Below are 17904 nucleotides of genomic sequence, written 5' to 3'. Positions count from 1 at the left end.
TTTCTCAAGGCTTTTTAAAGCAATGCTTAACTGAAAGCACTGCATGCAGAGGAGCCCTGCGACGGGCTATTTAATCTCAGACCTCCGTGAGCTCAGAGCACTGGAACATCAAAACCTCGAGAGAAACAGGCTAAGAAGGTGAGGACAGTTAAAAACCCTTAGCACGTTTAGTATTGGTGTAATTAGATACAGTTAGGTGACTTAAGAATGGAATTAACCTTGTTTTGTTCATTAAACAGTATCTTCTGAGAAGAACAGGTCTTAATGCCTTTGGCTTTCATTGAGATTCATACATAAAAACCCATAAAATACTCTTTGCCATATTCCTTTTCTCATGTATGTTATTACGCATAAAAAAATCTGTAAACGTAACATTTTTAAGTTGGTAAAAAATAGTTCACTATGGTTATTTGAAAGGCACGTCCATTTTAGAGCAAGCCAGAAGACTCCATGTAAAAAGGGGATAAGAACAAGGGATCAATCGCACATGGTAACAGGTTCATACTGACAAAGGTGCATGTGGTGAACCTGCTGGGTGTTTCTTTTTCTGAAAAAGATTTCAAATGATTGTTTAATCCAGACTCCAACACAAAGTCAAGCATTGGCTAAGTCATTTGTCAGAAGCAGTTTAAGAATGACATTGAATCTTGGCTTAGTTTAGAACGTTGAGGGATATTCGAAGCAAGCTTCAGTTCTTCCCATGTTGAAAAATAGTCATTAACAATAATGGTCATTTCATAGTTTCAAGTTCTTTATAAAAAGAAATTTTCAGGATCCTTTAGGATTTTTTTTCTTGCTTTTCACCTCTGTAGATGATACGGTAAGACAGCAGGAAGATAATCGCTGTTCTGTTCTTAATATCCTCTCCCTATTTTAAGAAAGAAAAACAGACTGATTAATTCACAACCTCGATGCTTTTAAAGCAAATAAATGATACACAAAACTATATGAATTGGTGAAATAATTCTTCATTATTAACTCTTCAACTTATAGTCCTTTTTCACGCAGAAACTAGCATGGTTTTTACAAAGCATCAAAAAAACACAGAATACTGAGCTTTGGTTTAAGCTAGCTACTGTGATGCACAGCAACCTTTTTGTATAAAACTATGAACACCGATATGAAATAAAAATATGTTTAATATTTAAAAGTTTATAAATTGGGAGCTTTTCTTATTATGGAAATATAAGAACTGCACACTTACCCCGAAAGCCTCCTCCACCACCTCTTCCTCCTCTGAATCCTCCTCCTCCTCTTCCTCCACCTCCTCTGAATCCTCCTCCTCTTCCTCCACCTCTTCCTCCTGAAGAGAGGAAAGAAATTAAACATAACAAAGAATTTACACACTCCTAAGAAGTGTAACAATTTACTTCATTTACAGCTTCTGAAAAGAAAACCAAACCCAACCAGAAATGGTTAACTGTGTCATCCTGGTACCTTCTCTTCGAGGGAAGATCTGCAGCATTTTAGGTGTTGTTGATTATCCAGTGTCTAGAATTCTAAACACGCTAATGAAACTCCAAGGTAATTGTTGGCCGTCATGAAAACAAAGTTAACCACAACTGTGATATGTGAAATCAATAGATTAAAGAATTTTGAAGTATATGTGCCTCCCCGCACACAAGGGGGCAGGGTGGGGAGGAAAGAGAAAAAATCTAATAAGAAAAAATACTTAATTCCAGCATAAACTGAGTAGTACACTACAGATCATGATCAACAAGCAGAGAAGGATGAGATCTACCGTATCTTCACCTCTTCTCTCAAAACACTGCATTTCAAGTATTTTGTCCAAACTAGATTTTTAGAGTATATTACGAATGCAGCTTTTGCTGGTTTGTGTGGGTATAATCCACTGCCTTTTACTGCAAGTTGATTCGTGCTCATGCTTTCTCTCTTCGTAATGTATCAGTGTACTCTCTTTCCTGCATTTTGAAGCGATTACTGAGCTAGGTACAAAAACAAGCTCCTGCCTTTGGAAAGGTGTCACTATCTCCTCCACTGAGCTACCAAACAGAAAAATGCATAATGTTTCTCTTTAATGAACACAACTGTTTATTCAACCATTTAACTGTGACTTTACCAAAAACAAACAAGCAAATGTTTTGTGGCTTTCATTTTTGGGATCTCACCTCTGCCTCCGCCTCTTCCTCCTCCACGTCCACCACCACGTCCTCCTCTACCACCTCCACGGGGAGCACCTTTTTCTCCAGGAGGCCTTGGCAAAAACCTCTGAAGGGGGAGCAGCTTTGCTGGATCAATGTAAAACTGCAGGAAAAGAGTTACTTTAGGCTTTGAGAATACTGAGGTTAAAGGGCACTTTAACATCTCTCTTCTTTTATAAACACTCACAATCTGATCTTAACCCATTGTTATAATAATAAAATGCTAGGCAATTATTAAAATATAGGTGATATTTGTATTTAATGCCTTTCATTCATTACATCTTTCTTCCTGTTTTTGTTCTTTAGGAGAGGGAAGAGCATAAAAGGTGCAAAATTGAGGAGGATAAGTAAATGAACATTTTCTAAGTACACATAGCTTTAAAAGTCAATAAAAACTCTTAATAAAGTATCATCTAACTGATGACATATCTAACTGATAACAGACACAAGAGTTGTGTTATTGAGATTGGCTAACCTTTTGCATTTTTTTAAATGAAGAAGCTTTCATGTTCTCAGACAATTTCACTGAAAAATACTGTGAGTTTCATTAAGGAACACACCAGGAATAAAACATTTGAATAGCACTTTTGATTATCACACAATAGAATTTAGACATTTCAGACAATATATAAATTATCGTTTTAGAAAAGAAGCTAAACGTCACCCATTTCTAATTTTTCTCATGGTTACAAACACCGTATTTTGTGGTAACTTTGTTTTTCTTCCCATGTATCGAGGCATAAAAAAAGAACATACTGGTGAAAAGAGTATATAAAAATGTAATCGTAAAGAAACAAATCTGTTTGGCCAGTACCTATCTCTATAGCCCCAGGGTGACCACAGGGTGCATCTGGAACAGCAGAGATGCTGCAGGGCCTTTGCTAGCGCTGTGCTGGTTTGTATGACTGCCTGGCTGGGGGATGAGATGAGGCAGCAGGGGCTGCTCGACCCAACCACAAGCTCATCCTTATCCTACAGGGATGTGGAGGACACTGTGCAGCTCCACAGGCAACCCTGTACTTATCCTGTGGCTCTTCAGTGTGTAAGGGCATTTGTGTGTAGTTCCAAAGACCATGAGCTGCTGCTGGCCAACTCTGCTCAATAAAACTCAAGATTAAGTGGAGAACCAAGGAGCTGCAAAATACACTCTAGATCCCTTTTTATTATTTGGTACACTGTAAGAGGAAAACACGTTTCTGAAATTCAATTCTGATGCAGAAAGCAAATCTGTAAGCTAATACATTCAGACTGCGAGAAGGTTTTAAACCTGTGTGTTTACTCCCCATTTAGAGAGGGACAGGAAAATGAACCGTTTCCAAATTCTGCATCAAACCTCTTGAACAGTCAATCAGCCCTTAAAAAAAGCAAACACCACGTCACACATATTTTTGAAGGATACAAAATCTGTTAGCTGCCCAAAGATTTCATCCACTTTGCCAATCTGCTCCTTATTATCCAGGTACACGGGCGCGTTGAAGTAAGGCACCCTGTTCTCTTCTGTCTTACACTTACAAACGAGGTCATCTTCACACGGATGCATGAACTCTCCCAATACTGCAATAAACCACAAACAAGCTGAAGATCTCGAATAGTCCCTTTACATTAAAGAAATAAAATCTCTCCGTGTAACTTACAAACTACCGTTTCTGGAGGCCCCTGGTCGTATCCCCCTCTGTTGAAGCCTCCTCGGCCGCCTCCCCGTCCGAAGCCCCCTCGCCCACCGCGGTTAAAGCCCCCTCTGTCGCCGCCGCCTCCTCCGCGATTAAAGCCGCCTCCTCTTCCTCCTCCTCCTCCGCCACCTCTTCCTCCTCTCCCGCGGAAAGCCATCCTCTACCTCCTCCTGAACGGCGGCGGCAGGGCACCACCTGGTGAAGGAGCAGAAGGCATTTATTACGGATCAGAGCACGAACAGAGGCCATCACCGGCGGCCCCGCGTGCTGCCTGCCGCCTCCACCCCTGCTAAAACCACGCGGGACAGACATGAGGCGACAGCAGCCACCCCTAATCCCTCCACCGCACTCAGCCTCCCTCAGGGCCGCCTCCCCTCTCACCTCAGGGGCGGTTTTGCCGGTTCCCACCGGCCCTAACGGCTTTACCGGCCCTAACGGCAGCCCCACGCGGGCTCTGTGAGGCGTTGCCAGGGCGGGCCGCCGAGCGCGCCGCCTGCCGTAAAGCAGAGCCGGGGCCGCGCGACAGCGTCGCGAAATGGGGGGGGCTCCCCTTGTGTTGTCCCCCCCCAACGTTTATTTTATCTCCCCCTTTTTTTTTTTTTGCGTTTTCTTATGTAAAAACGACCCAAACCGAGCCGCGTGCGCAGGGCGGGGCCGTGGGTTAATGGTTAAGGCTCCCCCCTCTCTCCCCCGTGCGCCGCTTTCAAAAATATATAAATAAATAAATGAATAGATGAATAAATGAGTAAATAAACGAGGAACGGGGCTGGTGTGGTTAAAAATTAGACAGGGAGCTGCCCGGGGGCGAGCAGCAGCACCCGCAGGGCTCCTCCGGGGGGAAGCTGGGCCATGAGGGGGCTGTTGGTGGTCTGCTTCTGCCTCCTCTGGGGCTGGGGAGCCCAGGTAAGGGTCTGCGGGGGGACCATTGGCTTCATTAGCTTCATTAACCTCATTAACAGAGCTGGGTTTTTATAAGGTTTCCTTTCACATTTTTTTTTGTATTTCATACCTCTATTTCCAGCCTGGTTTGCGTACCTGCGTCTTGTTCTTTCGCATAGTGATTCCACCAGGGTTTACGCCAGGGGGCTGCTGGAAAAGGTTTTAACCATGAACCCATCCCAAAGACAATCTGCAGGCAGGGCCGGCCACACAAAGGTGCAGCGATTTCCCCTCTTCCCCCTTTTTGGGAAGAATGAGACCACGGTGTTAACTTCCACGGTGGTGACGCCGCGTGTTGTAACGCCTGAGGTTGTGCTGGAGAACTGCTTCCAGCAGCAGTCTGTCCTCAAGTCCGGGTGGGCTCCGTGTTCAGCAACCCCTGAGCCTTTCAGAGAAACCCCAAAGGTAGAAAGCGACGCTTTTGGGTGGCCGTTCACTCGGGACCCGGGAGAAACGCCTAGTGCGATAAGGAGCTGTGCCAAGCCAGATCGGTTTGCCATGGGAATCCAGCAAGAATGAGTTGGATTCTACTCACCCGAGGAGAGCAGGAAGAATGTATTGAGGTTATACAGTCATGAAAGGGGGGTGGGCAGTGGGGGGAGGATTAATTTCTGCCCCAGCAACATCCCCGCTGACTTTACTCAGGCCAGGATTTCTTCATGAGAACTTTAAACTTCGGCTCTATCGATTCGGTGGACACAGCAAAAGCTGATAAATCCCATTTGATGACTGGCGTTCTCTCCCACATTTATGCAAAGTCCATCCATACGTTTTTCAAGTTTCAACATTTCTTCCTACTCATAGCTCTTAGTAAGCAAAAGCACGTGGCCAGCAATGGCTCAACTAGGCAGCCAGATTGAGGATCAGGATCCACGCTTGCGGTCCAGGAACAACCCCACCACAAATCCACTGCTCTGCAAAATAGAGGAAGGGAACTGATAAGGAGGAGCACTTATTTTTCACATTTCTTGAAGATACTTACACTTACTGCTTCAGCAGTCTTGCCGTGAAACAAATAACTAATTTCAGACTTCTTTATTCGCTTCTAAGTAGTTCCTAAATATTTATAGGTGGTAGTTAAACTCAAAGCCAACTGGACCAGTGAAAAGGTCTCAAAAAAAATCAAGTTGCTACTTTTTTAAAATTTTCTTTCCTGGTGTTTAAGTCCCCTGATATTTTAAGTTGTTTACAATCACGTTGTTGTGTGTTGTAAACCACTGGCTTAAAATGTTTTTCATCTCTTGGGTGCTTCAGCCAATGTTTGAAGAGTAAGGAAAATAAAGGTTGTGGGAGATGAGCAGAAGTGAAGGTCACACCAGCAGAATGATCCAAAACGGAAGAAAAACTGAGAAAGATGAGGTCACCAAGACAAGGAGATAAACACCATAAATATTGAGCATTTCTTTGCTCATAAGATAGGGAAAGGTTTACAAACACTTTGTTGATGTCAGTAGGGGGGCTGCAGAAATGTTGGTGCGATTCCTAGTCCTGTTCACTGTTTTTTTTATTTATTTTGTGCCTTGCAGAACCCAACACCTTACTCTACAGAAGAGCCATTTCCACAGGTTTGGCCTGCTGAGCCAGTTGGGCAGGACACTTACCTCATAGAAGAATGCGTAAGCAACAAATACACGCACAAGTCCTGTGCGAAAGTTTTTTGTCACCCATGGGAACGCTGTGTGGATGGAAAATGCCTCTGTAAGCTTCCCTACCAGTGCCCGAAGAATGGCACTTTGGTTTGTTCCACCAACGGAAGGCAGTTCAGCACGTACTGCCACCTCAAGAGCTACGAGTGCCAACGTCCCGAAGCTAAGTTTCTGAACAAGGGCAGCTGCGTGCCTACAGGTACCAATATCTCCTCTTCCCAAATGTAGCAGGCATTGTTGGCCAAGGGGATGCTTTGCTCTTTTTCACAGCTCAGAAAACTTGTTCATTTCCTTGCACTAGTAAAAATACGAAACAGAAAGTGACAAGTCCTGAAAATTGACGCTACCTGGTGATTTCCTTAAAAATAAAGAGATTGAGAGGCCCAGGTTACGCTGCTGCTGGTAGCTTGCTCAAATCATCAGGTAGGAAGGGAAGAAATAGACAAAGGAAAAAGAGCTCAAAGCTCAGAGTCCTGCCGCTGAGGTCAGGCTGGGGTACCTGGGCAGAAAGTAAGGCACGGTCACCTCAGTCTTTGCTCTGCAGATTTCATCAGAACAGGAAGATGTTCCCCTACAAACCAGCAGATCTGCACATGGGCAAGCTGCATCAAGCTGCTTTTCAGCCCCTGGCCTTGTCAGCTCAGCCTCTGCCTAAGTACGTAGAAAAAGGGTTCTGCAAATGCCAGCAGCAGCAGGCACCGTTCCTACCCGTCTTCCAGCCCCACCTCTCCTGCTGGCAGGAGGGGCAGCTTATCAAAAGTTCTCTGATGAAAGCCTTAGGCTAAGACGCAGCCTCTCCTCAGCAGAGCTCCAATACTCCTACGTGGCACAACCCATTATCCTCATTTCTCCTGAAACTGGTATATTTTGAAAAAGTGACAGGCTTAAAGTCATAAAGTCAGCCCTCAGAAAAATCAAGAATCAAGCTCCTGAGTCCCAACCTACTGGTCTTCCCATGTGAATTTTGGGTGGCTACTGGATACTTTATGTCTCATTGATTCCTGTGTGGTCTTCCCACTAAATACATCTATGTAAGATAATTTTATTTGGGATTTTTTTGGATTTTTTTTTGTTTTTGTAGAAACATTTAAAATCACGGAGCATGAGAATTCAGGTTTGCTTCAAGTAAAACCTGTGAGTATGGAGAACCTGTTTGTATGTGGCAGTAAGTGGACTATGAATGAAGCAAATGTGGCCTGCAGGCACCTTGACTTTGAATTGTAAGTTTGGGGAATTTCTCTCTCAGTAACTGCAATGGATTTGAGAAAGTAGTGATGCTTATATAAGGGTCAGTCACAGCCAGCTGTTAAGGCAAAAAAAATCAGAAAGCATGTATTGGCTACAATAAACCTTCTTAAATTGACACCTGAGAGTGAAAGCTAAACCACAGATTTCTCTATTTTATCACAAATAACAACTATTCAAGCCATAAGTATCTTACTTTTATAATAATGCCAATCTTGCAGTGCCCCGAGCTTCCTCAGTATCCATTGGTTTTGGTGTCCCATGCAGGATGGTTCCTTTTTTTCCTTAGCCAGTGGGAAAATCATATAAATTCTAAACCATAAAAGCAGTGGCTAATCCATTGTGAAATTACAGAACTTGTTATTTCTCTCTTCACAGAGGTGCTGAGTATTACAATACTGTCTTCAACATCACAGAATACACCTTCAATTCGTCATACTGTTTCCGAATAATTTGCAAGGGCCTAGAGACAAGTCTTGCCGAATGTTTTATAAAGAGGAGACTGAGGAGTGATAGTGATGGATTTGTTAGACTCCAGTGCCAGAAAGCTGTCCGAGGTTAGTAGGTTTGGGGTTTAAAATTTATTTAAGGTTCTTCATGTTATTTTAAGTATTTGTGGTTAGGATCTATTTTGTTGAACTGTCAGCCACCGCAAACCTGCAATGAAACCTTTTTAAATAATCCTTTGCAACATTTAAGATAACTGAGGCAGTCTTGAGTTCGTGACCTTGGAAAATAATTCACTGCTGCTCCTAGAATATTCGGCAGATGATGCCCCAAAGTGGACATATTTCACCCATGGTTCTGGTTGTTCCCCCATCTATTCCAGAGGCACTGAGGTATATTATACCCTGCAAGTCTTGCCTCTCTCAGGTTAACTCGTCAGGAGACAGGTGATGACCTCCTCTTTGCTTGGTCTATCAGAGAGATCAATTAGGATGTCAGTCCTATATAGCCAGACAAGTGGGACTGGAACTGAACTGCTAATGTCTTCCTGGCACATCTGGGGCTCCTTGGTTTCTCACTGCTACAAGCAGGAATCAAGTCTTTGTTCTGACTTCTAACAGCTTTCCTGTCCCTGTAGTGTGACTTCTTTGGCATTGATAAGCATCAGTCAGCCCGAGAGCTATGATTTGTCTCAGTTTTTAATTGTGCCACAGAAGCAGCTTGGAGACTCTTGATGAGTTCCTTCAAGAGGGGGAACACGCAACACCTTAATCACATAAATCATTTACAGGGCGTTTGAGCCTCTTATTTAATCCCTGTCTACAAGAAATAAAGTTCACTTCTGCCAGGCTACTGAAAGATGGAGGTGGAAAATAAGTGGTCACATTGAAAGTTTGAAGAGGAGGCAATGAAAAGGATTAAAAAGGACTCCTCTGTACATTACCAGGTCCCACAACGCCAACTGTTGACAGGCCAAACAATTGAATGAATAAAACGTGTAAGCTGAGAATTTCCTTGGGCAGCTGTGAACCTACAGGCATTTCCACACTAACTTTGCTTTCATCCTGCTGCACAGAATGTTCGGCTGATGAGTTTACTTGTGCAAACGCCAAGTGCATTTCTTTGAGCAAAACCTGTGACGGAATCAATGACTGTGGAGACCTAAGCGATGAACTGTGCTGTAAAGGTAATAATTGCCTTTCTTAGCTATTGGAAAATCATCTCAGCAGAAAACCACACCCGAAGAATACTTAGAGTGATGTAACAATAAAATATCCTTTGCAAAGTCATTACATTAAGGCAACCAGACCATAATTTCTGTATAGAAAAATACATAAAAAAGGAAGAGCTGTGTTAAATAGAATGAAATGTATTTTCTGTAAGGCAAAATTAATAGTAATTAATCAAAAATGTTTGTTTGTTTCCAATGAGCTACCTCTAAACCAAAGTAAGATCTTTCTTAAATTTCTTACTAATACAAGATTACCCATAGAATGTGTGTGAACGGTTCCCATTGCATAGCTTGTTCATGAACACCTCCGTGTGCATGTCATTCTTTCAGCACCTGCAATTCCAGCTCTAACAGCTTTTATTAGAAGCAGATCTGGCATAATCTGAATGCAGGAGAAGACATTCAGAAGTTGGGTTTCAGGTGCCGAACTGTAATGCAGGCTACAAATACCATCACTAAATAATCTTGATGTTGCAGTTGTACCGTTGTCAGTACATTTAATCTGGTAATCATGAAAACATAGTGACAGGAATTTTGGAAATAAAAGTAAGTACCTGTGGCTTCATATATTTAGAGGACATTTATTCAAATTCCATTTGACCAAAATAGTTCTGCCTCAGCTGTATGGATTTTAGAAAAGGAAGAAGAATTTTAGAAGAAATAAGTTATTAAAGCCAGGAATTTCAAAATAATTTCAATTCCTAGTGCTACATGTATACCATTTCAGTCAAAAGCCAAACTCGGACTCTGATTTTGGAGGGAAATTTGACCCAAGCATCACAAATTCCTCATCTGAAATGATCCGTAATGCTGGTAAAACTGGAGGTCCTTTGGCTGAGGTTGAGTGTAGGCACATGGGGGTGAAACTGGTAAGGAGTGACACCTAGAGTACTGAACTTGTAGAGAGACTTTTAAGTCGTAAAACAAACATCAAGATAGTAAAATGAGGAGAGCCAAGTATTCATTTCATTTCACACGTACAGAGCCTGCTTTCACAATCTGTTTATGAACAGCCAAGTCCCCCATAACATGGATATTATATTGTGTTCACATTTTAAGTTGGAATTCTCCTATATTACAGAATGCAGAAACAGCAGTTTCCACTGTCGGTCAAACATCTGTATTCCAAGCAAGAATGTCTGTAACAAAGAAGTTGACTGCCTCACAGGAGAGGATGAAGCTCAAGCTTTGTGCTCAGGTTTCCATTTGAGACATGTTTTTATTGCTTTTCCTTTCACTGTGCTAAGTGACACCTAGAGACTACACAATGCGTATTAGTAAATTATTTAACAATTAGAAAAATCGCAACACATGCAAGAATTAGTCTTTCTGATGTTACAGTATGCTCTGCGAACTAGGAGACTAAGAAAAGGTTAGGTACTCTTCCTTGCCTTCCTTCTAGAAAAAAATGGTGAGAAAAGTAAAGGAAATAAGAAACAGGTGACATTTTAGGAGATATAAAGCAGATTATGTCTTTTGCTTGTTTGGCCATCTATCAAACTGATATCTCATATTTCTGAAGACAATGTAGACAGAGTTGGCAGGAATACCTTCCTCACATGTAATGAACAGTTAATACAATGATTCTTCTGTGCTGTTCTCCTCACTATCGAAAGGATTTTGTTTTGAACTTAGATGTTTTTCCTTGCTCTGCTAAGAGACAAAGTCTAAAGCCAAAAAGTAAACATTTTTGGTACATGGTAATAGGTAAACTGAACTCGAAAGGTAAACACTCGTCAGTAACATGAGAGCAGACCCAATCCTCAGCCCCTATTTAGGAACTGAATTCAGTGGGCATTTTGTTTGAATAAAAGCTGACAAACCAGATAGGGGAAGCATTTAATTTACCTCTCGTGTTGAGTAATCTCCTTTACTCTATTAAAGGAGGTACACAGAATACAGAAGCAGCATCTAAATCAGAAAGAAAAAAAAAATAATCCTTTTATCTAATGCACCTTTGGGCTTCAGAAAGCTCCAAAAAGTTGATGGGGCAGGAGGAGGAATGTCTGGTGTTTCCTGGTGGAGGAGAATGGGCTATCGCTTTAGAGATCAGAAAAGAAAGGCTATTTCACAGGGTTCCTTTGCAGAAGGCAAGAAAATAAGAGTAGATTTCGTATAGTTATAAACAAGTGTCTGTCTGCTGGATGTAGGTCCCTTGTAGGCTGTGGCAGCCAAAGAGTGCCTAGGAAAGGAAACAGCAGGCACTGTGCTTGAACAACGTTTTTGTCCATGTAAAATGGTGCACACCTACACATTTTAAAAGTGTACCAGGATTTTGGCACACAAACCTACATTTAAGTAATAGAACAATCTTAAATATTTGCAAACATTTTTAGTCTTTTATTATTCCATCACAGGCAGAACAAAGCGTGTTGAAAATTACAGTATGGATACAGGTAAGTAACTAACCAAAACACCCCAAACCTGCTTATTAGTGGCTTTCTAGCTACCAGCCAGCTGGCCGGATCCAGAACACTCAGATATGTGGACTTGATGATTTATGAGTACACACTCAGGGGCTTACCATTTGACTCACTTTCCACTAATTTCAAGAATGCCATAATAATTTATCCTGGCTGAGGATCCACATCTGCATGTTTTGGCAGCTGACAGAGGTAAACCCCAAGCAAATCTATGGGAACTGCTTTAATTCTTTTTTCCTGAACACTAGCAACAGTGGAAAATAAAAAGAAACAATGTGATGCTAAGACATAAGCAATTTTCCAAGCAAAAACAGATGCTGAAAGTTTTGGTCTTTGCTTTCCTGCTGCTTCAGCTACTCGCATACTCACGGCACTTGTGATTTCAAGACAAAGATAAACCTGTCTCCAAACAGAGAATGAATGCCTGAATTCTGAGACACATTTTTCCTTTTTGTTAAAGAAAGAAAACTGACAAAGACCTTTCTTCCCCAAATACACTGTGGTGTTGTTAATCACACGTTAACTCGACGGAAAAGAATCGTAGGTGGAGAAATTGCAAGCAAGGTAAAAACAAACAAACAAAACAACAAGCAAACCTTAACAAATATGTGCTCATCTGCATTCATTCAGTATCACATTAAATGGGTATTATTATCCTTCTGTTAAAATATGCAGAAATAACAAAATCAGCAACAACACTGGCTTCATGTTTTGCAGCAGTACTAACGCTGCACTGAATGAATGCGAAGAGGAGCAAAATTTATAACGTAAAATACCAGGTTGCAAAAAGGAGCATTACAGGATCCAGCAAAATACTTAAAAATGTAGCTAAAAATGACAATTCTTACAAAACAGAATACAGACAAATGAAAAAAAAATACTCAGTTGTACCAGATCAGATGCTACCTCTGTTCCTCTGACTAGGAATTTCATGATAGAAAGCTGGGGGGAGGGAGGCATTGCACAAAGTCAGAAGATTGAGCAAAACTGCTGTAATTTAGAATATGCACCCTTTATATCCTATACTATATCCTATTTAATTATACCCTGTATATTGTATAGAGCCCAATTTATGGGCAACTTCTCAACAGCAGATTTTGATTTTACAGTCAGCTTTAGTCAAGGAGATGAGGTGATACAAAGGATTGTTTTTCCCTTTATGCATGAAAAATAGTGCAATTATAATTTCACGTTATTTGGGTTTTTGTTGTTTGAATAGGGTGAATTCCCTTGGCAAGTGGCAATTAAAGAAACTGGCACTGAAGGTGCAACAGTGTACTGTGGAGGGGTTTATATTGGTGGCTGTTGGGTTCTGACTGCTGCACACTGTGTCAGGTAAAAACAACAACCTGGGAAATGATTTCTTTGCAAGGTAGAAAGATTAATTTGGGCATTATTGCCCTTCTCAGCTACTTGTTTGCTAATTCCTGTTTGCCTATTGAATAAAACAACTGAAGACAGCGGCTCACTCACATTACTGGCAGGGGAGATTCAGAGAAAGAGAATTTTGGCTGTGAGTAGAAAGATGAAAAAGCACTGATGAGTTTAACGAGACAGCACTAAACACAGAGGATGGCCTTTAGGGGTTTTGTCCTGTATTAGCTGCAGTACTCAGCAGTAAGTGTCATCAGCTTTGCATTTGCTACACTTCAGGAAAACCTGGACATCAAGTCCAGAAAGAAACTATATGTACACAATATGAATTTTTATTCTACAAAAACTTTGATAAAACGCAAAAGTTTATGGCTCAGTGAAGCGCACAGTGCCTGGGCTAGGTACCAAAAGATATTTTATTTCATCGTTTTCCAGAGCAACTCGAGCTCACCTGTACCGTGTCTGGATTGGACTGTTGGATACAATACGCTACGACAAAGAGACAGACACCTACAGGCTAAAGCAGCTGATAATCCATGAGAATTATAATCCTGCAACGTATGAAAACGACATCGCTCTGATGGAGCTGAAAGGTCACGGGACAGGAGAATGCTCCCTGAAATACAGCACGCCTGCCTGCATTCCCTGGTCAGAGTATATGTTCAACACGGGTGATAAATGCAAGGTTTCTGGATGGGGACTTGAGAAAGGTATTGAATTTAGTGCTTTCTATGAGAACATATTACTTTTATCACTGTCTTTCAAAGCGTGGTCAGCTTTCATTTTGAAAATGCTCGCGGGAGGCTGAGCACAGAGAGCAGCGGTCGTGCTTTGGCACCGGGCTGCCACTTTGTTCTCTGTTTTGCACTGCTTCCTCTCTTGCCTCAACTATTAAGTAAATTGCTGTGGAGAACACCTCTGTTTGAGAACTGCCCTGACCAAAATAAACGCTCGGTTCCCTGAGCAGGCTGACCCCTGGCAGCACATACAGTGATGTCGGGAGTGGAGCAGGGAGCGTGGGAGTGGGAGTGGGATGGCAGCATCTGGAGGACATGCACGTAGCAAGGAAACTGCTGTGCTGATCCCCTACACACTGCTCAAAAGAGCATTTCAGTACCTTGTAGGCACCCAGAGGTGGCTGAAATCACGGATCTCAGGTTTACCTTAGCTGTGGAGAGCTGGTAACGGCATTGAACACATGGCCCACAGCCACTGCCCCGTCCCCAGATCCCAGCAGTTACAAAACTTGGTATATCCGAGCACATCTTAGCCGTGTACAAGTTCCAAGAGGGCTGCATGGGGACAGAGCAGTGCGATGCAGTCACACTTTCAAAGATTTGTCTCATGTCACAGAACGATTGCAGCCCGGTGTCAGAGCTGCCACGTGCTCTTTGTGGGGCTTCTTCTGTCCAAACTTAGTAGCAGTCTGTAAAGCAAACACAGAGCTGGGAATTATGGCCAAACGGACAGAGAACAAAACAGAGAATGTCCTTAGCCTTGGAATGTATTGTTCACCTGTATCATCTAAGTCTGGGCCCCTCTTCCAAAAAAACAAAGTAGAATTGGGAAAAAAGGTGACAAGGAGGATTGGAGGCATTTCTCCAGTTTGTAGAAAACAATATACTGGTTTCCCGGTGTATGGAAACCTTGATATGGAAAACATGGAAAAGAAATGAGGAGGACAAGAAAAGGGAAAGGGTAAAAATACAACAAAATGAAACTACTGTATTTAATGCTGCAATTAAACCACACTGCTTTTATTTGGATACATATGGCCAAGGTACTGCATGACGTATGGGGTGAGTGTTAGTGGCCGTTTAACGTAGCTGGCCTATAATAGGTAAGGTTATATTCAATAGGTAAGCAAATATGTAACTTTCAATTTCTGATATTAAATGTCCCATGCATTTATCATTTTTAACTTAGAAAAGGTTATTCTTTTCTTTTCTAGGTTATACCAAGCAGTATGTGCTCAAGTGGGGCAATGTTAATTTATTTCACAATTGTTCTGAAATGTATCCAGGACGATTTTTTAAGAAAATGGCATGTGCAGGCAAGCATGAACTTTCTTATTATAACTTCTTTGCTATCAAACCCACAGTTTTCTAGGTCTGACGTGACTGGCTGGGAAATCTTTTAGACTTGGAAGATACAATAAACCAAATGCCACTACACAGTGTCACTAGTATACACAAGCACTTTGCAGCCCACCCAACTTCCTCCTACCTTGATTTTATTCTGATCCAGGAACATCTTTAAGCAAGCGCCTTTCTAGGAGGACATTCGTAGTTCTGTTGACTGGGATATGACCATTGATATGCTTGGACATTTGCTACCTGCAAACTGCACCCCAGAAAAAATCCTATAAACTTCTCAAACCAAGATTCGTCTGGCCAGGAAACCAGTTGTCATTCCTAGTACTAAAATAAGCATTTTGAGAACACGTTTTTGCTTCTCAAGTAACAAAAGGTGTCACCAAATACACTTCTAAAAGAGCGATGAGCATTCAACTGACAGGACAGATAGTTTCAACTGTTGTTTAACTCTGAAACTAAAGGCAATATTTAAACAAACTACTTCCCAAGAAAAATAAAATCACAAATGATTTGGCTTTTATATCTAGTTTTTTATAAATTCAGCATGAGGTTGACGCAGATCCAAACTTTGGAACCAAGGACTGGTATCCACTGGAGCTAGTTATACAAGTTATTAATTCAACTGAGTAAGGGCAACAAAATCTAGCTTTATAGGATTAGTCATTCCAACTCTCAAACGCTCACAAGGCTCTTTCTTGGCAATGTAGAGATTTGAGAAAGATGTTACATTTTTTTTGTTGTTACAATAGGGACTCAGTTGAAGAGAGCTGCCCTCCCTCCCATCCCATCATTCACGTTTCTCCTTGGCCTGCCCACCTCTTTCCACAACGCCTGTACAGCGATGAATTTTGAGGCTCCTACCTCTCCGTGTAGCTCAGATGAAACTGCCCAGTGAATTACTGGGTAGAGAGGACACCAACAGCAGACACCTCAGCATGCACACATCATGATAGCTTTGTTTCCATAGGAATCAGCCTACAAATCTTTTTGCCATTTTGTTCTAGCTTTCCTCCACTTTTTATGAGCTTCTTCTAATGATAGAATATGCAGTATGGCTGAATTCTTCTCTATTGCACAGGGTAAACCAAGAAACATATCACTGATGTCCAAGCAAATGAGCATTTGGGCCAGTCACAATTACAAAGAAAAGAAATAAGAAGTAATAGACCAAAGAGGTTAGGAACCTCCAGTACTGGTGACCATTTGTCAGGCAGTGACACAGACCTAAAAAAACGCCTGTGCATTCCTTTGTGTGCTCGCTTGTATATGAACTTTAGGTTTTGTTTCCTTTTTTTTTTGCTCCAGGTACTTACGATGGCTCCATAGACAGCTGCAAAGGGGATTCAGGAGGACCTTTGGTCTGCTTTGATGCAGAAAACGTGGCGTATGTCTGGGGTGTTGTGAGCTGGGGTGAAAACTGCGGGGAGGCTGGTCACCCCGGTGTCTACACCAAAGTCGCCAGCTATTACGACTGGATTAGCCACCACGTGACAAGGAGTCTCATTTCACGGTACAATATCTGAAGCTCAGGAAACAAAATACTTCCTTGTTGTCATCCATGCGATAATGAACACTAGGCCTTTTTTTACAATCAGCAGCCATGTACCTTAGCAACTATGAGTACAAATCTTGAAATAATCAGTTTCGAAAATGCTTAATTCTCTGTGAATACCACAATTTTGCAGAAGCCTGTAGGAAAAGAATTTTATGGTGACATGACTTCACAGCAAAATTCTCAAATAAAAGCATGCTTACTGCAGGGAATTTGAAGTGTCTGTCTTCTTGTTATTATTTTTTTTCCTCTTTCCACACTTCACGTTGTATTCCAGCTGCAGTTGTTGCTTATTTATTTATTTTAAATGTACAACCATAGTGAAAGCAGTGCTTGGGAAACGACTGCAGCAGCAATATGCAAGCATCGCAGAAAGGACAGCAAGCACAGAACTTGAAAGGAATTCCATCATCTCAAGGCCTAGGTCATTAGAAACCCTCAGGATGCTGCTCTGCTTGGCAGTCAATTCTGTAGGCTTACTGAGCAATCAGACTTCAGACCCCCTGTTAACTGACGGACTGAATATGATCGTGATGTTTGTTACTCAAAGATTACTCTGGTGGTAATTCTTTCAGCTAAAAACTCAGACAATTTTTAATGTAGTTAGTACGCTGTGTCTGATCATCTAGCTTAGGGCAATTTTTGTATTAATTTAACCACAGCCAGTCACAAAGAACAGAGGAAATTCAAGACTTAACATAAACTAAATAAAAAGTGTCTTGTCTTAGGTTGCCTATGTACATGTATGTGTATTTCCAAGATCTGACAAAGTCTTGACATCATATAGGGTTTTCTTGTGTACATGTTTATAAAACAATACAAATACATAAAAAGTCTGTATGTAATGCATATAGATTTAATTCTACACAAACAAGTTACAGACCTTAGCTTAAAATGAATACTTGAAGCCAGAAAAAAAAAAAAAAAAAAAAGTTTGCTTCCTACAGCAATATACAGAAGCATGAAACAATAATGTGAAAAACAAACAAACAAAAACACCAAACCACATCCTTACAAGGGCCAGATCCTGTACTGTGCAGCCAGGGGGAATTGTGCCACTGCATTAACTGACACGGAAGCTGAGACATTCAGCAAGGGTTATCCACAAAAAGAATTATG

The 17904-nt window shown here is 41.6% G+C and overlaps 2 protein-coding genes across 2 annotated transcripts; one reads left to right on the top strand and one right to left on the bottom strand.

The window, feature by feature from the left end:
* Positions 1 to 323: 323 nt before the first annotated feature.
* GAR1 (GAR1 ribonucleoprotein) lies at positions 324 to 4347 on the bottom strand. The gene is made up of 7 exons (XM_068681966.1): positions 4214 to 4347; positions 3797 to 4027; positions 3562 to 3716; positions 2638 to 2697; positions 2130 to 2265; positions 1205 to 1303; positions 324 to 868 (listed from the first exon to the last, which is right to left on the bottom strand). The coding sequence occupies exons 2-7, from the start codon at positions 3987 to 3989 to the stop codon at positions 855 to 857; spliced, it is 657 nt and encodes a 218-aa protein (XP_068538067.1). The 5' UTR covers positions 3990 to 4027; positions 4214 to 4347; the 3' UTR covers positions 324 to 854.
* A 231-nt stretch (positions 4348 to 4578) lies between these two features.
* Positions 4579 to 17003, top strand: CFI (complement factor I). Its single transcript, XM_068681958.1, has 12 exons — positions 4579 to 4735; positions 6298 to 6616; positions 7499 to 7637; positions 8041 to 8219; positions 9185 to 9295; positions 10422 to 10538; positions 11698 to 11736; positions 12224 to 12327; positions 12983 to 13098; positions 13573 to 13847; positions 15089 to 15190; positions 16539 to 17003. Exons 1-12 carry the CDS (start codon positions 4682 to 4684, stop codon positions 16754 to 16756), a joined length of 1773 nt encoding a protein of 590 aa, XP_068538059.1. The 5' UTR covers positions 4579 to 4681; the 3' UTR covers positions 16757 to 17003.
* Positions 17004 to 17904: the final 901 nt, after the last annotated feature.

This window comes from Anas acuta, chromosome 4 (genome assembly GCF_963932015.1).
Source record: "Anas acuta chromosome 4, bAnaAcu1.1, whole genome shotgun sequence".
Lineage (NCBI taxonomy): Eukaryota > Metazoa > Chordata > Aves > Anseriformes > Anatidae > Anas > Anas acuta.
The sequence above is the reverse complement of the archived record's forward strand: the minus strand, read 5'-3'. Positions and strand labels throughout refer to the sequence as shown.